Source organism: Bos grunniens, chromosome 6, assembly GCF_055505025.1.
Source record: "Bos grunniens cultivar Pamir isolate PY7600 chromosome 6, Bosgru_T2T1.0, whole genome shotgun sequence".
Taxonomy (NCBI): Eukaryota; Metazoa; Chordata; class Mammalia; order Artiodactyla; family Bovidae; genus Bos; species Bos grunniens.
Window position 1 is genome coordinate 57,050,286 of NC_141170.1, and position 25,606 is coordinate 57,075,891.

A 25,606-nucleotide genomic window follows, 5' to 3' on the forward strand; every position below is an offset into this window, starting at 1 on the left:
GCTGGAGGCATCTGCATGTCTGATCCATCCATAAGTCTGGACCTGTACTCTGCTGTGTGTACATAAGTTACCTATAAATAGTTCAAAGATGATATTGTTTCCATGAGCTTAAAATTTGGACTTAAAAATTGAGCACTATTTTACAAAGAATGTTTTCAGATACCTCTAAGATTATTAATATCTTCAAATTAACATTTAAACATTTTAGGATTTCATAAATTGAACTTGTTAGATATTTTCAACAGAAGCTCTGGTTGAAAAGGATGTATTTATTTAGGAGGAAGTACAGCCCTAGATTGGCTTTCATTTGTCCCAGAAATAAAAGTTGCACACCAAGAAACAAAAAACCCACTGAGGAAATTGAGGGCCATAGATAAAGGAGAAAAACAGGTGTGACTCCAGGTTAGACTATTTATTATTTCACTTCAGTGGGTCTTACTGAATATCTACCTTGTGTAAGACCCAGTGCAGAAAATGCAGAAAGAAATCAGGCTTTGTGCCTTCCCTACAGGAAATTAGAATCTGGTAGGGAAGGTAAGATGCTCACTGATATTATAATACAAGATAGAAAAACTAATAAAGGCCAAATGAAAGAGGTGGAGATTTAGAAATGTCACGTGCAAGGTTCATAAAGACAAGGGGCCTTTCAGTAAGCAGAGCTGTTGGGATGGTTGCAGGGCTGATCCAGGAGAAAATGGGGAGGCGTGAGGTATGTTCTGGGAATAGCAAGTAGAGTTGTCCTTCAGTATCCACTGGGGATTGGTTCCAGGACCCCCACGGATACCACATCCAATGCTCCAGTCCCTTATACAAAATGACAGAGTGAGTCTCAGATGCAGAACCCAAGGAAATGGCAGTGGGCAGGGCTGAATGTAATCTCTTTTGACTATTGCATAGGATACATGACAGGGAGCAGTGGGGACAGGAATGGGGAGACCAGATAGGATCATAATTTGGAGGCTTTTGAAAACCAGAATGAAAAACTTAAAGAGAATTATGAAAGGGATGGCTAGGTTCCCAGTCATACTTTTGAACAAAGAGGGTGACAGCTGTATGGGGAGGTGTGGCGTGAGACACAAAAGGAGACTGAATTTTCATTGATTAGGGAAGAGGAATAGGGCGGTGTTGATGAGAAGTCAAAGGGAAATACACGATGGATAAGTCCAACTGGACTTGCCACCGGAGGGGAAGCCCCATCAAACACCAAGTGCTGCTGAATTAATAGAGGACTGGGACAGTGATACCCACTAAAATGAGCATTTAAGAAGTCCTAAGATAGATAAACAACAAGAATTTACTGTGTAGCACAGGGAATTACAGTCAATATCTTATAGTAACATATAATGAAATATAATCTGCAAAAAAAAAAAAAACCTGAATCACTATACTGTACACCTGAAACTAATGCAGTATTGTAAGTCAGATATACTTGAGTTAAAAAAATAAAAAGTCACAGTTCTTAACTGGAGTTCTAGTTCTAAACTGGAGAGTAACCGGGGAGTCCCTGAGAACCGAAGCCTGGCTGCAGGGAAGGTTGTAATGAATCACTGGCAAAGCAGTGAAGGGAGATTTTTCTTTCAAGGAATTTCTCAGTTATGGGAAGGAAAATGCAAATGATTCATGACTCTAGGCAGGATTGGGGAAAACATTTTGAGCAAAGGAGGTTCCGATGAGTTAGTTCTCCACATTAGGTGGCCAAAGTATTAGAGTTTTGGCTTCAGCTTCAGTCCTTCCAATGAATATTCACGGTTGATTTCCTTTAGGATTGACTGGTTTGATCTCTTTGCTGTCCAAGGGACTCCCAAGAGTCTTCTCCAGCACCACAGTTTGAAAGCATCAGTTCTTTGGCTCTCAGCCTTCTTTATGGTCCAGCTCTCACATCCATACATGACTGCTGGAAAAACCATAGCTTTAACTATTCAGACTTAGTGAGCAAAGTGATGTCTTTGCTTTTTAATATGCTGTCTAGGTTTCTCATAGCTTTTCTACCAAGGAGCACGTGTCTTTAAATTTAATGGCTGCTGTCACCCTCTGCAGTGATTTTGGAGCCCAAGAGAATAAAATCTGCCACTGTTTCCACTTTTTCCTTATCTATAAGCAAGTTGATAAAAGTAATATTAATTAGTTGAAAATCTCTAAAAAGAATACGGACAAGAGTGGAACTCAAAAAGTTCCCTTTGCCCTTTGTCAGTACACCCCAAGCAAGTTGTTGCTTAACTTGACCTTTCTGGGGAAGTTTATGCAGGAGACTTTTGTGCATTTGCCAGTTTGTGCCACAAGAGGTTTTTGCCTTCAGGTTATCTTTGTAAGTAAGGGTCTACGTAGTGAATGAATTGATGCTTTGATTTGTCTATGTTGGTTTTCCTTCTCTGCCCAGTTCAAAACCGTAAGCTCAGCAGCACTCTTACCCTTCTCAGTGCATTAAAGCTCCTCTTCAGTGGTAACTCCCGTATAGGAGTTGCAGCATGCTGCCTTTGCAGTGGTTTCTCTGTTTTATGTGACAGTGGTAGTGCCCATTGTCCCCTTGGATAACTTGCCTTTTGTTACCTGCTTCAAGAAGTGGCTTGATTGCCCAGGAATAGCAGGCACCCCACGATACCCCAGTGACTCTTTCTCTAACAGTCCTCGTGGTAGACCAGTTAGATGGCTGCGGTAATGGCTTCTCTCCCAGGTGAGCCAGCACCTGTACCTTATGTTCATCAAGTCCTGAAAGACTGACGGTTTCTCCAGAGCCTTTTTTTTTTTTTAGACTTTACAATATTGTATTGGTTTTGCCAAATATCAAAATGAATCCGCCACAGGTATACATGTGTTCCCCATCCTGAACCCTCCTCCCTCCCCATACCATCCCTCTGGGTCGTCCCAGTGCACCAGCCCCAAGCATCCAGTATCGTGCATCGAACCTTCTCCAGAGCCTTTGATTAGGGAATTCCCAAGGGACTGTAACAGAATGTTTTCATTTCAGAAAAGACAGCCCATTACAACAAAAGCTGTTAAGTAGCATCCTGCTCAGTAAAAACAGGTGACATTTGAGGTGTTTGTTTAAAATCTGAGCTCTGCCATGCATATTGTCAGACTAATTAGCCCATGTGGAAATTATAGCAGGTATGTTTGGGGAACTACTGAGAGGTGGAAGAGGTTTGCATTGAAAAGAATGCATCATGAGACAGGCCATTGGCATAATTCTGTTCCAGCTTGTTCACAGTCCCCTTCACCAGGCATCACTGGTCATCTCCACCACTCACCTTCTCTAGGGTTATGAAGTAAGTTTACTTTGGGCTCAAGAAAGCTGAAAGCTCAGCAAAGGACCCAGCGTCACTTCTTGCTTCCTCTAAACCTGGCTAGAGCTGGGTCAAAGGAGGTCAGTGATTAAAAATAACTAGGCTGCTGTTTCAGTCACCAGTCTATACATGTGATATGGTTTATTTTCATTGTTCTGTGGTTGGATTTTAGGAACCAGTTCAGAAGTAAAGACAGTAATGAATTGTGACTGACCTTTATACTCAGCCAGTATTCAAGCCTTAAATTGTACAGAAACCTTTTCTATATTGTGAGCTGTGATTTTTAACTTCACCAGAATTCTGTGTTGTTCTCTATATCCTAAAATGGGTCTAGTCTCAAGTTTGAAGAAACTGTGCATCCAGCCTTTATTTCTGTGTTCCAGTTCTGTATGCAAGAACAAATGAAATTGGGGGTAAAATATAGAAAGGGTAGAAACATCCCAGGGTCTAAGAAGCCTCCAGGTGATGCTGATGATGCAGATCTGGGGACCACTTGTTGAGTACCCAGGTTCTGTACTACATCCAAAGATGTGTTTCTCTACCTAGTTAGAATTCTAAGTCAGTGTAGGACATTAAGGTAATTTACACTTGTATTAATCCAGTCCACTGTAACTTTCAGAATAAATACCAAATACTTATCAGATTGACAAAATTCAAATGACTGATAACAATTTGTGCTTGTCTAAGTTTATTGTCAGTGGGACTTTATATATTGCTAATGATGGTATAGATTGCAGTAGGAATGAATCTGGTTGTATCTGATAAAAGTACGAACATAAATACCCTAGAGACAGCGGTGCTCCTTTGGGAATCTTCTCCTATAGGATACAATCATGTAAATATATTTCAGTGTTGTTTGAGGTGGCAGAAAAAGCAGAAGTCAGAGTTTCCATTGAGAGGAGGATGGTTGAATACACTATGATATAGCTGTTATGTGAAAGAGTTGTTTCACAGCTGGTCTGAAATAGCTCTATGCTGATCTCAGGGACACCTGGAATTGTGATGCTGAAACTTGGCCAAGAGAAGGACAAGATGGACTAATTGGTGAATTATAAGGTGCTTTGTAGGGTTTGAAACTCCCTGGGGCACCCAAAACTTGCTTCTCTGCTGGGTTTAAGGATGTAGACGAGTGGTAGTTTAACTGAGTTGTAACTTACCTGGTTTAACCTGTAACATAATCTGACTTGTCTAATTGATGAGGGGGTATAAAAGATCCCCTGGAAACATCTTCCCAGGCTTCCCTGAAGTTAAGATTTATCCTCCATATCATGGAGTTTAAATCCATGTCCTCGGTGAATGAGGAAAAACCCTGGAGGGCTGTGCCTAGAAGCTTTTTGGGCTCCTGGTACTTGCCTGGGCTTTTAAGCTACCATTCCTTTTCCAGCTGTACCACATCCTCTAGTTTGATTAAAACTTTTCTTGAATGCACCCTGTGGAGTCTTGTGAGTCTGTTCAAATTATCTATCCATTTGTAACAGATGCAAAGATACAGGGATTATTTTTCAAAAAATAGACTGTCTCCATGCTTTGTCCTAAAAGTATATGTTAAGTGGAAAACCAGGTTGCAGAGAAATACATTTTCTGAAAAGAAAGAAAATAAACATGCATGTGTCTATGCTTGTCTAGAGGAAAGTATAAGGATGAATCAGTTAGCATTCCTTACCTTGAGAAAGTGGCATGAGATGAGGAGAGACATTCAGCTTTTCGTTTTATATAACTCCTGTTGGCTTGGATAGTAATACATTGATTCTGTAGTTTGGTAGAAAACATTATTGGCTGAATATGTATTTAAAAGTTTCTTAGGCGTGTCAGTTTTTGTAGTAAGACATATTTTACAGTGTGACTCCAGTGATGAATAGAGAGGAAACACTTGGATGGAGAGGAGGAGAGAAGAGGCTAGGTGGATGTACTGTTCTGGTGGAGGCAGGCATTCCCTATGAGATGGTAGAACTGGCTGGTTTATAGAGGGAGGGTGCTGCAGAAGGGTCAGGTAGGGGGGTCGAGGATGTAGATGGGCTCGAATGTGCATGGAGAAACCATCCAAGCAAGGTTGAAGGGGATGAGTATTGGGGGGGGAATGGAGAACTGAAGCAGATTCAGATGGTTTTCCAGGTTTCCATGAAAGTGGCCACGCTTCTAACCTCCCTGGTGGAGCAGACTCCCTGGCATGGTCTGCTGAGTTTGGTGAGCCTGTTGTGACTCTTCCAGCCTGTAAGGGGAACCCAGTGGAGTGGTTCAGAGCTATTTTTGGATGTGAACTGACAAACCTCTTCCAAGTGGCACCATTTCAAGGGGGGTTAGTTAAGTTCCAGAGCTGGAAAGGGTGGCGCAAAGCTGACATCAGAGGACGTTCCTGTCCCAAACACACAGGAGCATTAGTGCATCTACTGGTTGCATAACCATTTCCAGCTGCTCGCGTTGGAATCATTTAGGAACTTCTGAAGCTGAGAAGGTTATTTTAAGCAAATGTTTAAATAGTTCATTGGCATCATTTTATGTAGCTGTTCGTTATTGAATTATAATTCATATACTGTAAAATTCATTATTTTCAAGTGTACACTTCAGTGTTTTTAATATATTCACAGCATTATGCATCCATCACCACTATCTGATTCCAGAGTATTTTCATCACCTCAAAAAGAAACCCCAGACATATAAACAGTCCCCATTGCCTCTTCCAAGAGCCTCTGACAACCACTAATCTACTTTCTATCCATATGGATTTCTCTATTCTGGACTTTTACATAAAGGGGACCATACAATATGTAGCCTTTTGTGTCTGGCTTATCTTCAGGAGTCATCCAGTTGTCACGTGTATCAGCACTCCATTCCTTTTATATGACTGAATAACATTCCGTTGTGTGGATATACCCCTCTTGTTTAACCATTCGTTGGTGGATGGGCATTTGGGTTGTTTGCACCTTCTCCTTATTGTGAACAATGATATGGTGAACAGTTGTGCACAAGTTCTTGTATGAATATGTTTTCAGTTCTTGGATGTACACTTAGGTGTGAAATTTCTGTATCTCATGATAGCTCTGTGCCTAATCTTTTCAGGAGATGCCAAAGTGTTTTCCTCTGCAGCTGTTTTTTAAACATTGTGTGTATATTTTTAACAGGAAATCTACTAGGGAGCAGGGTTGTATCTTTAGTAAATCTACTACTATGGCTTTATGTGACCCCAAACACATAAGAACATCAATGCATCCACTTTCCATCCAGTGAGTACTGACTGAGCACCTTTGTGTTGCATGGAAACACTGGGAATACAGCAGTGAATGGAAAGAGAACGTTCTTGAGTCCCAGATCTTGGAGTCTAGGGGAAGAAATTTTTTTTTTTCTCATAAGAGCATAAGCTTAAAAATAAGATTCACAATGAGGCATATGAGGACAATAAAACTGCCAAACATAATACAGCATTGTTGACAAACTGAAATTAATTTTCTTAGAAAGTATTGCTATGAAACAAACAGAAAAAAGTCCTACCAGAACTAATAAGTGAATTTAACAAAATTAATGGTGACAGGATCATTGTATGAAAGTTTAATGCATTTCTGTATACCACCAATGACTAATTGGAAAATGTGGTAAAAAAAAAAAAGACAACTTACAGTATAAGGAAACAAGTCATCAAATATCAAGAAGTAAATCTAATAAAAGACCCATGCACTGTAAAATACAAAAACATACTGGAGAAAATTTATGAAGACATAAATTAATAGAAAGGTATAGCTTGTCCGGGCTTGCAATGAATTGAAACACTTGAGCCCCAAATCAAATTCTTTAGAGGGTTTAGAGGTTTTGTTTTGTTTTCTTTTTCAGAATTGACAATTCAGTTTTAAAATTTACATGGAAATGCAAAGAACTCAAAATAGCCAAACAATATTGGAAAAGAACAATGTAGGAAGACTACCTAAATTCAGGACTTACTGTAGAGTTACAGTGATCAAGGCCTGGTATATATTGGTATGAAAAATGTGTAAATTGATCAGTGGCATAAATACAGAATCCAAAAATCAGTCTCCCGTAGTACCATGTCAATTTAATGGTGGAAATAAACTTTTTTAAACAGAATCTCAGATACACTGTTTGAAACTTCAATACAAAAATATTATGTGATTCATTGCATGTGACATGCAAAACTAACTTATGGTGAATAATTTATATTTGCCTCTGCAGATGGGAGGATGGATGGATGGTAAAGGCGTACAAGGAGTCTTTCTGGAGTTCTGTATCTCGTTCTAAGTAGTGGATTCACAGATGTTTACAGTTTTTTAAAACTCATTGAACAAAACACATAAGGTCTATATAGCTGGTTGTAAGTTATACCTCAGTGAAGGAGAGAAAAACCTCATATGTGTGAGCCAGGCAGGTCTCCTAAATAAGGAAAGTCGGCTGTATGTCCGGCAGTGGGAAACCACAAACAAGCATGGTGATGGAGTGGTGCGCCTCATCGAAAGTGGGGACCCCTGCTGTCCCAGCCGCAGGTCACAGTGCAGGAATTGACCGGGCTTCTAGATGAGCCTGCAGTCTTCATTTTCATGTCAAGCCTCTTAATTTTAAAAATACTGGATGCTGGTTTTTAAACAGTGGGGTATTGCAGTGGGAAAATGTTTACTTATATGAGATGGGATTAGAAGAAAATAAATGACAACAGTGCTATTGAACAGGATTCTTTTTCTAATTTAAATCTATGCAGATTGTAGCCCCTCATTCAGGGATGTACATTTGAACAGCACTCTTCCAGCCCTCCTTGTTGACTTAATATTGTAGCCACTGTGATTGCCGGCAAAATGCTCTCATTTGTTTATTCTTTGTAACAACTGATTTTGAGGAAGATATTGCTTGACACCCGATGGAGATGGCATCTAAACCCAGGACTTTTTTACTCTTAAGAAATGTGCTCTGAACCCCTTGTACTCTAGGGGCAGTTTTACTGGTGGAATAGTACTAAATCACTTCAGTCGTGTCCAGGTCTTTGCGACCCTGTGAACTGTAGCCCGCCAGTCTTCTCTGTCCGTGGGATTCTCCAGGCAAGAATACTGGAGTGGGTTTCCATTCCCACCTCGAGGGCATCTACCTGACCCAGGGATCAAACCTGTGTCCCTTATGTCTCCTGCATTGGCAGAAGGGTTCTTTACCACTAGCGCCACCAGTGTGGGTGAACTCTGCAGGCATTAGAGTCTTGTGTTTAGGGCGTAGGGATCAGTTTTAGATGCTGGGCTCAGATCCTTCACCCCCAGCTGTAAACACTGAAACTTAAACTTATTCATATAGTTACTGGAAATTCTTTAGTGTTAGCTCTTCATCTTGGAATTATTTAAATTAATCAAGTTGGTTAACCAAAATTCACTGTAAGATAGATACTCCTCATAGTTACTGGAAATTCTTTAGTGTTAGCTCTTCATCTTGGAATTATTAATCAAGTTGGTTAACCAAAATTCACTGTAAGATAGATACTCCTCATAGTTACTGGGAAATTCTTTAGTGTTAGCTCTTCATCTTGGAATTATTTAAATTAATGAAGTTGATTCACCAGAATTCACTGTAAGATACTCCTCCTTGCACTTACTCATCCGTTTCACACTGGAGTGTCTTACATGCCAGGAATGCTGCGAACTGCTAGAGATAAATGAATAAGACATAGTCCCTGGGTTCAGGAAATTTTGAAACACTAAAAGATTATATTTAGATTAGAATATTTTATATGATAGCACTGGTTTTCAGATCTGTGAGTATGTAATTAATGTTAGGTTTGCTATTGCACATTTTAGAGATTATCATTGTGATTTACTTAAGAAGGTTCAGCCTTCATCGCTTCTAACATCAAAAGAAACTGAATCTAATGTTTTCGTGTCTTTAAGTTATTCATCTTGCAAATATTTACCCAGCAGCTACTTAGCACCAGGACTGTACTGTTTCCAGAGAATATTGTATTAAACAAAGCAAATGTTAGCTTTGCCCTCATGGAATTTACTGTAAGGATAATTTGTTGACTGACCTTGACTTACTCTTTTTCTTAACTCCATGCTGTGCTATCTACTTCACTTTATTCTCTTTTCTGTTTTATCTGTTATTGTCTATGGGTATATTCAGTATTATGCCACAGATGCATTGTAGGAATAAAGGAAAAGTAAACCGAGTTAACTTTACTGTTGCAAACCAGTAATAAAACTCTGAGAAATTTCAACCCCTCAATCATAATTTAATTGTAGCCCTCTTCTTTTGTTTCTTCTCAGTAAACCAAATATACAAATATTTGCTATTTTCCATTATTTTAAAGCTAAAAGTACAGATTTTTTTTAAATCTACTGGTTTATGTATTAAATTTTTACTACCTAGTTTGAAATCCATTCCTTCTATCTTACAATGAAAAAAGAGATCTCATTCCTAGTGGCATGTGGGATGCTTACAAATAAACTTGTAAATCTTTTTTTGTTTGTTTGTTTTTTTAGCATTGCTACTGTTCTGGCTTCTGAAATGTTTTAAGCTTGTCACTCCCTTTTTCAAACATTTTTGTGGCTTTCTCCTCCAGCCAAGCCCTGTAATTCTTCGTGTGCTAAAGAAAGCCCTTGGCGAAAGAGTACCTTGTTAGTAATATTTTACTGTGAGATATAAAATGTACATTGGTTGTTTCTTTGTATAATTTTATGTATCTTTGCTGTCACAATTAGTTTTTAAACCTGTAAAAATTGTTACCAGTTCATTTATTTGAAGCTATTCATTTAAAAATGATCATTTCATCAGAGGTAGGCTTTTGATGAGTAATAAAAACATTCTTAAAACTATCACCTTTTCTCTTTCCAGTTTTGAGAAATGGTGCTTGGGAAATTGTGCACTGGGAAAAGGTATGCACTGGTTTTTATTTTGTTACAGGAGGAGACATGCATAGAGGTGTACTCTAGCAGATGTAATTTTTGTGTATGATATAAGCAAATGTCAAGGATTCCACTGATGTGAAAGCTGTTTAGTAAGTAATGTAAATACACATGGAATCTTCTTCACTTAGTCATTTCCGGTTAATAATTCTGCAATATATTAGAAAGACTACTATCTTAAAGTTATATTTAGAACTTTTTGTTTCTTTCATAGTATATTTTGAGTACTGTTTTCATAGATTTCATTTAACCATGGACTGTTTTGTGTTGTAATTTTTTTGCTTTACTCATCTACTGTCCAAGTAAAACAAAAATTAGATTCTGATAGTTCACATTTGTGTATCTTACTTCAAATTCATTTATTGTGGCTAATCACATTAACATATTACTAATTCATTTTTTTTTAAAGTCTTGCTAACTAAATATCATCTTCTAACTAGCTGGAAATCAGTTCCATAACATCAAGAAGTTAATTTGCTCATAGGACCTCTAACACGACAGTTAATGAGTTGAGTCACAGTTTAGCAAGTGTTATCCAAATGTTCGTATGCTTTTCAGACCCCAGTTTCAAAAGGTAAGCTATGACTGTTAGTTCTCCTTTAGTTCTGGAAGACCATTTAACCTCCAGTCATCCGCAAGGGAATAACCTTCCTAACTTTGTAAGAGACTTTTCAGAACAAGGCCACTCCACCCAGGGAGCTTGTGTTCTGATATTGCGAGGACAACAGGTGTGTAAGTACCCTGAGTTTATTTGCGCCCCAGCCTTTCCCAGTTAAAGGCCATGCCCTTGATTCTGCCTGTGACACTCACAGTCACCTGTGTCCTCCCGGGTAACAGGAAGCCCTCTGAACTCACTGCATTTCAATTTTAAGTCAGTGGCCAGAATAAAGATTGACATCTCCTTTTCTGGATATTTGAAAAGTCATTACTCTCCCTGTCTTTGGCTTTTGACATGAAAGTAACAAAGAGGAAAATACTTTGTTCTTTCCTTATTTCTGTGGCAGTTGCCTCTTTTTCAGAGGCACAAGATAGAAAAAACAAAAAAGCTCAATTTACTGTTTCAAAAGAAGTTTCCTTTATGCTCTTGTATAGTACTTATGAATGTAAACACTAGAGAGAAGGCAAGTAGGATGTAGTCAAGTATGATAATTGATTCTTAATATAAATATATTTTATTTACTAGGATTGTCAGGGTAATTAACATAAATGCATATCCAAAGAAATTGATAACAATTTCTTCTTACCTCGAGTGCTTGCTTAGAAAATAAATTAGTTGTAAAGTCAGGAGATAACCATCCACTACCTCACCCTAAAATTAATTTTAATTCATTTCAATGTTTTATTTTCCTATTGGACAGTCATTATTCCAAGACTGAGTAGATTATTTTAACTTTTCCAATTTTTCATGGACAGAAAATTAATTTACCAGCCCATGATTAATAGCATTCTCAGTTGTCTTGCAGTTCAGTGCCACACCTTCCCTTGATATCCCACTTTGAGAAACAGAGGGGTAGAATTTAACATGTTGCAAAAAGTCATCCAGCCAAAATGTTACTGATGTTACTTAATAGCTGGAAGTAGGCACTTAGCTAATTAGAGTTAATAAAAGTTGGCTCAGTGATGAATTCAAGATAAATATTCAGAAATTGACATGACTTTTTTTTAGCAATAACAATTTAGAAAAATACAATGAAAAAAGACATCTCATTCCTAGTAGCATGTGGGATGCTTACAAATAAACTTGAAATATATATATGACTGCTGTAAAGAAAACCTTGAAACTTTAAGTGTTAAAGTTTCACAGAAATAGGCAAATGTGTCATATTCCTAGAAAAACAAAGCCCCACTTCTTCAAAAGTAATGATATATCATAACCTCAGGGAAATTATCATTCCTTTTTCCTCAAGAGTTTACTAAATTATTCACTGTAACTTCAAAAACAAATAGTTGAGAAAACAGAAGACTATTTTGGAAAATTAACAGTGTGCAAGGATTAAATGTAAATAAAATGAAAAGTTATTAAAATAGTGTGGATCTGTTGCACATACATACTTTGATGAATAGCATAAAACCAAAAAAAAGAATGCCTTGAACTAAAGCCTATTTAATATTTAATAAAAGGGGGGGAAAATCACCCATAAAAGGATTATTTAATAAATCATGTCGGGACCACAGATTAGCAGTTTCAAGAATAGTACGATTTATGTCTAAATCATAGCCTAGGCTAAAATAAATTTCAATTGACTAGAAGAAAATGTTAAAATATTATTTTTGCAAAACATAGAATGAAAAATCTTAATATTTGGAGAAGAACAAGATCAACATCTCAAGGATTTATGGAATTTGATTACATAAAATTTGAATCTAGTATGCAACACACAAATAAACAGAGAAATTATGGAAATATTTGCACCAAATATGACAAAAGATTGAAATTGTTGTTATCTAGATAGGAAATAAAAGTTGGCAAAAGCTAACAAGAAATATATAATAAGCAACCAGACTCAGTATAATATTCAACCTAATAATACAAGTTGCAAATTTAAACAATATTGAGGTCTCATTTGCTATCAAGGAGAAATTTTTATATTTCAGAATTTGTATGAAGTCTTTTATTCACATAATATTGTAGATTTAGCAATTTAGGTCTTCATATTGACAACCATGAAAAAGGAAAAAGAACATTTCTGAGAATTTATCCCAAGAAAATATTATCATTTAACATTATTTATAATAGCAAAAAGTTAACAATATATGGATATCCAGAAATAGTGAAAGCATTTTATAAATAAATTATGACATTGTATACTCTGGTATATTTTGTGACAAGTAAAAGCTGTAATTTCAAATATTGTGGCAACACACAGAAAAATTTTATAGCATCGCTCAGCAAATACTTACTGAATATATCTGCTAAGCAGTAGGCTCACAATAGAGTCACTGTGTCATAGAAGAATCAGAGGCAAAAGGAATGGGATGGTGTACACCAAGATGCTGGTGACGTAGAAATGATTTATTGAACACTAAAGGAACTGATGTGAAAACAGGCTGGCTGTTGTGTTAGCCAGATTGGAAGGCAAGTGTTTTCTTTAGCTTATGTGATATTTTGTGCAATTAAAAATAAAATCAATAAAGCAAAACCAAGAGTCTGATCCATTTGCCAGCGTAATATGATAAACTTTAATGCAAATGGGCTTTAAGTTCAGGGTTCTTTTTTTCTTGGCCTTTCTGAGTGTGTGGCTACTGCGGTTGCTTTTTAATGTTTCTCAGAGGACCTACAAATTTGCAGTGTCCACCTTGTCATTCATAGATGGGCAGATTTCAGCTCTCAAACACTCGCAGTTTATCCCTCCAGCTTTTGTTTGGAAGCCTTTTCTTTGTTGCACAAGGTTAAATTGCCAGCATCTGGTTTTCTAAGAAAATATTACAGTCACAAAGCCCTGAAAAAGGCGTTGCATCCCCACTCTTGAAAGTCAACAGCTGTCTTCTTTACTCTTACCACAGAGATCAGTTCTTAAAGTTAAGATGCAGTTGAGACTGTTCACATGTTTTTGAAATAGTAGCAGGCAGAAAAATTAAGTGAAGAATCTTAGAATCAACATATTTTTCAGGCTTTAAAGAAAAGCATGAAGTAGTGGGCCATATGCCCCTGCAAAATCACTCTATACAGCTGCTTTCATGCCTGAAGTTTCCACCATGAAATCTAGGTCTTTGGATTAAGAATTCATATCTTCAGAAATTCCTTAGTAAAAATATAAATATGCTGGAGCCTGCAATTGAACATATCAGATCTTCAGTCAGTCTATTATAGTCTGATAACCTTTTTCATAATCCTCAATTATAATCTCTAATGTTAATCGCATGAGAAGGCTCAAGGTAGTGGCCAGAAGCCCTAAGTACTTTTTTAAACTTAAGTATTTGGGGACTAAAAGTGCTTTGTCATGATAACTTTCATTAGAACAACGTGGTCAAAGAATTTTTGGCGTCTTGACTTTCTGTTCTGTCTATTCCTATGCACATACCAGCCTGAAAACAGAAATGAATGGCACATTAGGAAAGAGGTGTTTGAGAAAGTGAGCTAAAACCTAGGCATCAGAAGGAAGGAGTAAGTCCCTTCACAGTGCAGTGAGAACCTTAGCATTCACTGAGCCCTTGGTCTTCCTAAACCCTTTGGGGTACCCATGTGAGACCATGTAAGATGCTGATACTTTCTTTTAGTTTTCAGTTTACTAACTATAAGCCTTTCATTGGTCTTATGATGAATGAAGATTTTGGAAAATAGTGCAATTTGTTAGTGTCTAACAGACTTACAAAAATTCCTAACCCTGTAGTATAGGCAAATGTGATTCTGACTTTATAAAGAATACAGTCTGATTGAAAAGCAAGTGTTAACACACAGGAGATAATTAAGCAGCAGTTAAATGGTTACCTGTGTAGAATTCTCTCCTGGTGCTCTGGCTGCAGAGATCTTTGCTCTGTTTATCTTGCTTTTAGTGAGTGCTATCAGAGTACTCTCACATTACTTTAAGGGCCAGTATATACCTATACATGCTATTTTTTGTTTTCCCATTTTCCCCATTTTTTTAAGGAAGGGGATGTTTGATTCCAAGGTCCCTGACAGTTTGTCAATCTCAGATAGTCCAGATTTCATTTGAAACAAATCTCTTTGGAATCAAGGTATTTAGAGTTTCCCTACCTGGATAACCAGCATACCTACCGTAGATGAGAAGGTCTCCTCCAGCCTTCCCTAACTTGTCTCCCCCACGGTATATACTAGACCACAGTGGGCTGTCTCTTATTGTGATTCCCACTGAGGACATCAGGCTCTTCCCCACACCACCACCTCCCCCTGGCCTGTGCAGAAAAGTGTTATTTTGGGATTCAAGGAAAAGTAGAGAGGGGAGAGAACAAAAAGGCTTTAACACCACCCCCCACAAGAAAAAGGGCTTTTCTTCACTTGATTAAATAGTAAAACTTTTAGGTTTTCTTGGCTGCTAAGAGTGAGGTCTAATTTCGTGGCCATCAGTGTAATTTGCTCAACTTGGCCAGCACACCAATTGCCACTTAGTTGGAGTTACTCTGTTTGCCAAAAGCTCTGTGACAAACCTATCCTTTAAATTACTTTTAAGTTTCTGGACACAGTATATCTTTGACTTGTCTTCAGATGGTGCTCACACTAATGCTAACAGGTAGTAAAATAAGAAAGAGACTTAAACTGGTTTTTCTTTTTTAATTTAAAATGCAGTGATCATTTCATTATATTTGCTTATGCAAAATCAGACTTTGCAGACAGCTCAATGTGGATTTGAGTCTAAGCTCTTCCTCTATGATCCTGGGAAATAACTGAAAATCTAAAACTCTTTGTTTCCCTCTCTAAATTATGGATTTTAACCAAGATCATCTGAGGAGTAGTGATATATACATACATAGTTTTTCCAGTTGTATTGAGATTCCCTTAAACAGGGTAATGATTTCATTTGGAAAATTCCTCCTTTTTATTTTTATGTCATAGGGAGAGAATCATGAGAAGATGAGATGTCAATTAAGTGACCAGAGTGGATGAAATTTATTTTTATTAAGCTATGTTACTTAGGTGATACAATACAGATTCTGTATTTGTTTTTTCTTTTTAAAGGATTGCGCCATCCTTGGCCTCACTTCTAGATAATTTTATGCCATTTTGTGAAGTGGTTCTTGTTTGCCAATAAGCATTTTTTACTGTATTCTCTGCTTAAATACAAATGGGTTGTGTATTTGTAACTATTTTCAATGCAGATAATTAACCAATTCCCAGTTTTCTTTCAGGTAAATGTTGGAGATATAGTTATAATAAAAGGCAAAGAGTATATACCTGCTGACACTGTACTTCTCTCATCAAGGTAGAGATACCTACTGATGCTCAAACAGTGTAGAGGATGGTTTCTCTACCCTGCATTGACCTTGTGATTTCTCCAAGGAAATAAGGAATAAACGAAGAATTTTAAGCCTCTCCAATGATTTTGAACTAAACGTTAAAAAGATTGATTGGACTTAGGGAACTCTTTCATGTTTGCCATATAGAATAAGTGATAGGTACTATGCTTTAAAATTCAGAAATTAAAATTACAGTTAAGAGTCAACTCTCCCTCTGAATGTGTTCAGATCTGTTTGTATAGACTACTGACTCCTGTAAGATTTCCTATCACTTATTTTATATAATACATGGATTGGGTACTGTTGATTTATCTTGCAATCTTTGTTCATGATAAATTCCTTTATGATGCATTCATGTATCCCTCCAAAGTTTCTTGATCTTTATGGTGCATTGGTACAAGAAAATGGATAAATGACTTCTTTTTTGTCATCATGTCTTTTGAAATATTATACTCTTCCAACAAAAATTAAAGCACTTTTTTCTTTCTTTTAAGTTCTTTCTTACTGAATTTAGATAATTTTTGTTTTGCTCGTATTTAAGATAGTCATAAATTGGTCATATGGCACTGTTACCCTTTAAAGAATGTGACTTTCAAATGGCTTTAGGCTTAAAAACTGTAAAGCTAGTCCTAATATAAATTAAGAAAAATGTTTTTACTATTTTAGAGGTTGTTTATCATCATTTCCTTGGACAGTTTTATTTGTAAAATCCACATATAAATATGGACAGTGTCCTTTTTTCAAAATCTGTTTAATCAGGTCATTATTTAAACTGATTGAATTTATGACAAATTAGGGAAACTTAATTGAGCAATAAGAGTTTTCTAGATATTTATAGAAGTAAGTCTACAGGTAGTTGAAGTAACTATAGTAATTTTTTTGTATTTTATAGCTGGGAGCTTTTGGTGCCAATTACCTATTGGTGTCCCCCCCCAAAAAAGATTAAAATTAATAGCTTTTAAAACCAACCTGTATGCTTTTAGTTACCTTTGCTTCTAGCTTTATCAGGGCAAGTTTCTAAAACTGAAGGATGCTGGTAATGGTCCCTGGAGAATGGGTCAACAGTACACTTAATGTCACTGTCAGGTCCTAGAGAGCTTTGCTTAGAAAGCAAATCCCAGGGTTCTTATCTTGGCGTGGTGATTTTGAACCAGAATTACTGTCTCAAACCTTGACTTCACATCTTTCAAAGTGAGGAAGATGGATTAAATGATCAGACTCTTAATACTCCCTGATTCTGCTTTCAGTTTAAGCTGATAGTCTTTTAAGAATGGCTAACCAGCAGAATGATATGCACTTGGTGGTACTAAGTAAAAGTTTGGTGGATGTAATGAATGATGGACCATCTGAATGTCACACAACAAAGTTCAAAAGGATAGTGAAGCATTCCAGCACTTTAGGAAACTTCTGATATTTTCCTGATTAAACTTATTATAGAGACATAACTTATCATAGAAATCATCATATGCTGAAACATTAAGTACAATTTTCATTTTTATATGCTCAGAAATATGAAGATAATTGACTATGCTACCTCGAATTTATATTTAATTCTAAGTTGAAAGTTCTTAAAATATTTTTCATCTGTCTCTATCTAATCCAAACTCCTAATAAGCTATATGTTTGTGTTTCTTAAACTTGAGGACATTTTTACAGGATTTCTTTTCTCAGCACTAAAAGCATTTATTGGTGGCTGTCAATATTGGTAGATCAAAATGGTTTCTGTATCTTAATATACATCTACTATGTATATTAACTTCCTTCAGATGATTAATCTTAAAAAGATTATCTGATTCACTGCTTTTTGATATTGAATTTTGTGCTATTAAATATTTCTACCTAGTGACAAAATACCACCTTTCTGGGGGTTTTATTGCTTTTTAAATTTTTTTTTCTCAAACTATTTTTGCATTACTTGGCTCTTGTGAACCTACATTAGCCTCAATAAGTAGGTAGAAGCTTTTGCCACTATTAACAGAAAGATGATTTTGACTTTGTCTTGTTTTCAGTCATTTCATTTTACCCACTGACTGGGTCAGGATTGGAATACCTAACTCCCAATCTAGCATCTCATTATACTACCCTGTCCCCTATCAAAATAAGGACATGGTGGTTTTCAACAGCAAGTGAGCACCATTTAGCAAAAAGCAAAACAAGAGTTTATAATATTCTAATTTCTAAACTTTTAATTTATTAATACTAATAGTATTAGTACATCTTCTTAGAGGCAGTTTGAAATTAAACTATGAACATGGTTGAAAGTTACTGTGTTTCACTGATTTTCATTTTGAAATGAAGGAACTGAAATTTTATCATATAACAAAAACACATATATGGGTTCACAAAGTATAAAATACAGTAAAATAAACCAAACTATTAATCCAAATTCAGACAGACTCTTGCCATATCAATTTCATACCTTCTCTGAAAAATTTCTCCTAGATTCAAAGACTTGTTCTCCCAAACTGTTGATTACCAAAACTTTATTAATAAATAATTCAAAAGTCTACAACTATAAATTCCCAGATCCATGCCTTTGTAGCTTTACATTAAATATATTAAGCTGTCTATGCAATTAACCTTTAAAATGTTTTGGATTCAGAATATTTTAAGGAATATTTTTTTAGTATGTGTGTAGGGGGAGAGATAGTACAGTATACTTTGTTTTTCAAAAGCCTAAAAGTAGTTTTCACCATTATTTCTTTTCTTCTTGGATAGGAGTGGATATACAATAGATGGCAAAAGAGTGAGGAATTGGAGAAAGGAAAATCTATTAGATAAAGTAGCTCTCTATATAAAAACATGTTTTTATTTAGTTTGCTCAGATATGCTTATGAGTAAAATTTTAGAAATCAAAAGTTTCTGTATTAAAAATTGAAAATTGGGCTTAAAAGCAAGTAAGTGATTCTGAAATATTCCATTTTCTTGTGCCTTTAGACCTGATCAAAATAAGTTTTGAAAAAATTGGCATTAGACATTTTTATTAACATGTATTATTTTCTATAATAATTTCAAACTTTCTGTCTCTTTTGTCCATTTGTTTGTTTTTTTTTTCCCCCTCTGTTATTCATTTTTTTGTTTTAATTATTTTAAACTGGGACCTGTAGGTGGCAGTAGGGGAAATAGTGAAAGTGACCAATGGGGAGCATCTCCCAGCAGATCTCATCAGCCTGTCCTCAAGGTTAGAACCACTGAGTTGTACAGGATGTGTGTATGTGGATCCTCACCCTTCACCAGAAAGCAGCTTGCACCCAAAGATCATTGAGCTTTGTATCTCTTCCTTGAAAACACAAACATTTTATACTTCTTGGTGATGGATATTTCACAGATGTTTCAAAGTCCTTTTATGAATACATTGTTGAATGATGTTCATCCCTCGAGTGGGCAAATTCAGCTCCTGTTGTTATCAACAGGAGTCGGAGTCCATGAGGCATGCCACTGAAGGTAGATTTTAATTTCCTATGCATCATTACTATATATTCATTTTAACAACTTGCCTAAATACTAAGGCTCCATTTAGTACCTCTCCAGGATACTGCTCTGAACAATGTTAAGATGTACATGAAAAACTGTTATTGAGAAATTTTTATAATTTTAAACATTTGTCATATATTTGAGATTTTGTACAAGTTCAGTAGAATCCCATAGCAGTTGTGGCTATAATTTGGGCTTGTAGGGCTTACAGAGGACCCCCTGCACAAAGCTGGATGTTGTACAGTTGATACTGCATGCTTTGGGATCAGTATTTATCCCACTTGTAACTCGTGACAAAGTGCACGTTACTCTGATCAACCTCAGCTGTCTACTAGTGTCTGTATTGTGATAAGCATCTTGTTTCATCTTTCCACTTACTAATCTAAAAGCCTGCTTTGCCTTTCGGTAGTCTGTGTTTTGAATGTCATCATAATTTGCTGAAATAATAATTATCTAGCATGATTCCTTATCTGAGACTTCTTTCTGCCTTTTCATAACATTGTCAAGAACTCCTGCAAAAACAGTTGTTTTAAGAGATTAAGAATGTTCTGAATTTGGATATATGTTTTATTTACCCCATTTCAAAAAGAAACCAGCCATTTAACTTTCTAACTTGCTTGCTATTTAAGGTTCTAGAAAAGTGGTTTCATGGGAGAAAAAAAAGACCATTATTCTCATTTGATGTGAGAACGGCCTTGGCTATATTGATCAGTAGAAATTTAATGCTTTTCACTGTTAAAATATGGAGTTGGCAATGATCATTTAGCATTTGTCATCCTTCTGTATTTTCAGAAGATATGTTTTATAAAATTTTATAAACCATTTTTGAGTGTATACTTAAGTAAATTACAAATTGGGAGCAAGTGATAGAACTAAATTACTATTGTGACAGTAATAAAAAATAAAACCTTAATTGATAAAGTGAAAATATAGATATTGAAAAACTTATCCAGTTGGGAAAAAAAGTATCAGCTTTATGGAAGAAGAAAAAAAAGCCCGTAGAGAAATTAAAGGACTTGTGAGTTTACTTTAAAACGAATCTGTAAAATATTTGATTAATGACCACGAATTTCAGTATTTTTCACAAGTCTTCAAGCTGTAAAACTAAGCAGTGTGCTCATGTCTGAAACTCAGAATCTTCTGCTTTACACATGTATAAATTGGAAGTTGATTAGAAAATTCCAGGTGTTTGTGACTTAGAAATTTCTGTGAGTATACATACTTATCAGAAATTACATTCATAGTTACTATATGATGTTAATTGATTGGCTTTTCATATAAGCAAGTGCTGTTAAGATTGACTTAACTTCAAAATGCTTTTCCTTATAGTTGAGGATCAGATTATACAACAGGGCTGCAGACTCACCTGGCTGTAGTTGCTGAGCAAGTAAAAGTAGCACATGAAGGGGCAGATCACAGGACATTCAGGGGAGTGTGCCTGTGATAACACTAGAGAACGGGGCCTCTTAACACCAGCCACTGCACACTAAACTTGACTAAAACACTCTGGTGAGGACCCATAGCGTGAACCTTCTAGGTTCAGGTCATGGCCAAGTTGGCTGATTTTTTGCTGCTTCACTAATCTCTGAAGCAACTCTAAGAAATAGAATAGAAAAAATAAGGGAAAGAAAGTGTATATCCACTTTCACTGTAAAATATGTTCATACAGTTTTTTAAAGTAGCCTTAAAATTTGAATATTATGGTCCACATAAGCCTATTCATTTTTTCTAAAGATGCAGTATCAAACGACCCAAACGTGCAAATGCAAGTTTATAGAAGCAACAATCTGGAATTTTCTAATCCATCTCTTAATCAATTTACATGTGGGCTATGAGCATGAGATCTCACTTGATATTTTTGAGCTAAAGATATGACACAAAGCTGCTTTACATTTCAGATACAGTCTGTGTTGTGTCTATAAGGAAAGATTTAAGTATAGTGTGACAAATCTAATTATTTACATGATCTTGAAGGTCAGTACTGATTGTTGTCAGGATATTGCTTTGGGGTCCTCTGGCTGAACATCTGATCCATGGGTTGTCATGCATGGGTTCTGCCTCACAGCATTTTGTGGTTAGAATGAAAGATATCAAGAAACTAGGTAACTAAACTTTTGTTTACAATGAAAGGCTTCAGTGAGTCTAAGCATTTTAAATAAGTTATTATTATGGTTTCCTTCCCCAACTAAATCTTTGTGCTTTTCCATTAAAAAAAAAAACAGTGAGCCCCAGGCCATGTGCTACATTGAAACATCCAACTTAGATGGTGAAACAAACCTGAAAATTAGACAGGTAAGATCAAATATTGGTTTATGGAATTATTACGTATGTTCTCTTACATGGAATTGAGAACTTTTTTGGAGAGGAAGAAAACTTTACTCTTCTAGGTTCTTCTGGCTGGTCTAAGAATGAAATTGACATGAGACATATTAACAGGAGAAAAATCAAATTAAATTTCATACATAATGGAATCCCACATACATGAGAGGCTCAAAGACAGAGATGCCAATCTGAGCTAAGTAATGGGAAGCCCTGAGGGTCATTTACAGGATGATAAGAAGAGCAGATGTTTGATAATTAGATGTGTGTCCTGCCAGATGGATGGGCCCACTTTAAATAAAGTTTATCTCTTGCAATAACTCTTCTCTGGGAAAAACCCATAATTTAAGTTCTTTTAGATAGATAAGGGAGGGACAGTAGTTTCTCTTGAACCCTCAGGATCTCCACTGCCTTTAGCTCAAAATAAGAATCATGCAAAAGTGAAACATTTTTGAGTTTTGTTCTGAACCCCTATAGCTTTATTTCTTAATATTATTGTCTTGAGTTGAGGCAGTTCTGTTCACTTGCAAGTCTTTTCTCATTGAGCCACAATGAAGTGGTTTTATAAACTGGAAGAGTTAAGTATTATGGAAAATTCAGTTTTACTTGCCTGATTAAATATGATTCATCAGATAGGAACGATTTTATAATATTTTTAGTATTTTATGTAAAAACCAATACTCTGATGATACTATTAGTAGTTCTAAGTACTTTTACATGTGTTAGCCTGTTTATTTTTCCCTTTTACCTGGCCCATATTTGGTTTTGCCATATGTAAAAGATTCCTAAAGGCTCCCTAATCTCAGAGAATTGGTTAGATTTCTGTATTTATTTCTCATACCTTTCTAATAGGAAGTCACTGTAAGGTTTTAAAGTTTTAAAAGAGACATTAAAGAAAGTATCCTCTTGGGTTCTAGACAAATGGTGAAAATGACGTGGGAACTCTGGGTTGTGGTGGAAGCAGAGGCTCATCACAGCACCTGAACTCTACCTGCCACGGGAAGTGAAGGCTGCTCAGTGCCCGCCAATGCTTGGTGGACAGAGGGAGAAACTGTTTAGGAGTTTTCCTCCTCCATGGCCTGAAAGAATAAAAACATAACTACTCTCTTGGCATAGATTCTAGTTGTTTTACATTCCCTTTCTGAGATTCAGCAGACAGATTTAGACTGCATAATGCTAAATATCTTATTTTTGGAAGCAAACAGTTCTTTGAAGACTTTAATTCAAAATATCCTTGCAGACTAGTTTATAATCTCTCTAAGATACTTAGAATTTTCGCAAAATCTGCCCTGTTCTCCTAAATACCTGCGTTCAAAGAAAAACCTATGTGCAAGTTGAGAGGAAGATATCCGCTAGTTTTGATCTGACAAAGAGAGGGGGGAATAATTGTCCTAAAAGAGTGGGATCACTTAGATTTTAAGATGTGGATGAATTCAGAATTCCCTGCTCCCTCCTACATACAACTTATTTAATATACTCTATGCTAATTTACAAATTTCTAAACAGGGCTTACCAGCAACATCAGATATAAAAGACATTGACAGTTTGATGAGACTGTCTGGCAGAATTGAGTGTGAAAGTCCAAACAGACATCTCTATGATTTTGTTGGAAACATACGGCTTGATGGACACAGGTATGTAAATTGGTCTTCATAAAAACACACAAGTCACTCTGCTGTAGGGTATTACTGAAATAGTTACATATTTTCTTATTCTCTAAGTTTGACAATGCAAACTCTCTTTCTTAAGCATTTTGTATTACTTCTACCCAGAGTTCTTTTGTGAAAGTGCTCTTAACCCTGTACACCTCATATAGCTGAAGGCTTCCCAGGGTTCCTATCAGCCGAGGAGTTGGATATTTTCCTGGATATGCCAGGCTTCTGGCACATTGTTAAGTGGTTTATTCTTTGGCCAAAATCCTTATAGACTTAGCCATTCTCTATGACCTGGGTCCTTTCCTGGAATCTCTAATGCCTCGAGGAGTTCAGACTCTGCCCACAGGGGTTCGTTGTGCTGGATAGTTTCTTGTCTTCTCTGTGTAACTGCATTTGCCCTTTTCAAGGCTATTTTATCTGTAGTCACCTTTATACCTGCCTCCTGCCATTCTCCATCCCCTTCTTTTCCCCTCCTGTTTCCTGCCTCTTCCCTCATCCAGTCACCCTGTACCCAGGAGGCCGGGTCAGTTGCAGATTTTAAGGAGATGCAATGGAAAAAGCAGACAAATCTGCCTGACCTTGAGAAACAACTTTCTTGCAGTAAGGGAAGGGCAAACAGACCAACAATAAAATGACAAGAAATTTTTATACTGTGTTAGAAAATGATAAATGCTTTTGAAAAAATTACCCAGAATAAGAGAGATTGGGAATTCTTGGGAGGGAATCACTTTTAGTTAATATGGCTGCAGGAAGGCAAATATTGCTTCATTGAGAAGGTAACATTGGGGCAAACGTAAGTAGGAGATAAAGAAGTCAGTATTTGAATATCTGAAGGGAGATGATTCTAGATAGAAGGAATAGAAAGTACAAATTATCAGCTGTATGGTTACATCATTGGAAAGAGGGAAAGTACCTGGATTGATGATGGTATGTCATCGATGCCAGTGTGGTTGGAGTGGAATGATTGAGGAAGAGGGTAATAGAAGAACAGAGAGGTAATAGTGGGCCAGGTCATACCAGGCTTTGTATGTCAATGTAAGGGTGTTATACTGAGTGAAATGCAGAGCAGCTGGCATTTTTTGAGGGGCAATATCAGCTGTTTGGTTGTGGACCTAAAAAGTTTGTAATGTCCAAACAGAGATATCAGGAGGCAGTTAAAACACATATGCCTAAAATTCGGGATAGAGGTCCAGATTCATGAGATAAATCTAAGAGTATTTGGCATAGATATTTAAAGCCATGGGATTGGAAGAAATCACCGAGGATGAACGGGTACAGTTAGAAACGTGGGGAGGGCTGTCTTAGGACAGCATGAAGACTGAGAGGAGGGACTGGCAAAACAGACTGTGATCAAATTGGTAGCATAGAAACCAAGAGAGTGAAGAAACCCATATCAAGGCAGATGGGTGACTGAAGACAATGAAATCAAGTACAGTGAGTCTGAGAACCTACATCTGGATTTAGCAAGTGAAAATCCTTGAGCTCTGTTAGGACTGGTAGATCCTGATGAGAGTTAGTTTGAGATAATGGAAGGAGTTAAAAAATAGACAACTTTTTCAAGGAGTTTTGTTATGAAGGGGAGCAAAGAAATGAGGCAGAACTTAGCAGGAAGGGCAGGGTCTCCTCTGCCTCCCTTCTTTTCTAGTGGGCATTTGGAGTGGCCAACTAAATGTAGCTAAATGCTCTAGCTCACCCCACCAGCCTGAGAGACTATCAGTGCTTTCAGTATTTTGTAGTTCCAGTATTATAGTATTTAAATATAAAGGACAATTGAATACCCTGAACAGATCCACCAGGCTTCCTGTAAGTTTTGAAGTAATTATATATTGTTGTAAATTTTTCAGAGTGATCTTTCCATGAATATATGGTTATAGACTAATGATAGATTTGGCCATTTATGCAAGTGAAGTTTCTGTAGTCTGACGTTCCTAACTGGCCAGCTTCCATTTCTTATCTGTTCCCCAGCAAATTGATGCCAAGCAAATGCATACAGTGAAGGACAAACTTTATATGATGGTGCCAAGATTTGGGGTGCAGATAGAATTTATATAATATGCTTTAATTTACATGAAATGTGGACATAGAT

The 25,606-nt window shown here is 36.5% G+C and overlaps 1 protein-coding gene across 10 annotated transcripts in view; it reads left to right on the forward strand.

The window, feature by feature from the left end:
- ATP8A1 (ATPase phospholipid transporting 8A1) overlaps window positions 1-25,606 on the forward strand; it is a 238,832-nt gene that overhangs the window by 45,543 nt on the left and 167,683 nt on the right. For 2 of the 10 annotated variants that reach the window (XM_086407721.1, XM_086407724.1), the window contains exons 6-10: window positions 10,089-10,129; window positions 15,965-16,038; window positions 19,180-19,253; window positions 21,769-21,838; window positions 23,372-23,499. In XM_086407721.1, coding sequence (XP_086263847.1) covers window positions 21,782-21,838; window positions 23,372-23,499 — 185 coding nt within the window. In that variant the 5' untranslated portion in view covers window positions 10,089-10,129; window positions 15,965-16,038; window positions 19,180-19,253; window positions 21,769-21,781. Of the gene's footprint in view, window positions 1-10,088; window positions 10,130-15,964; window positions 16,039-19,179; window positions 19,517-21,768; window positions 21,839-23,371; window positions 23,500-25,606 lie in introns of those variants that run through there. The other 8 variants (XM_086407715.1, XM_086407718.1, XM_086407717.1 and 5 more) reach the window with 5 other exon arrangements.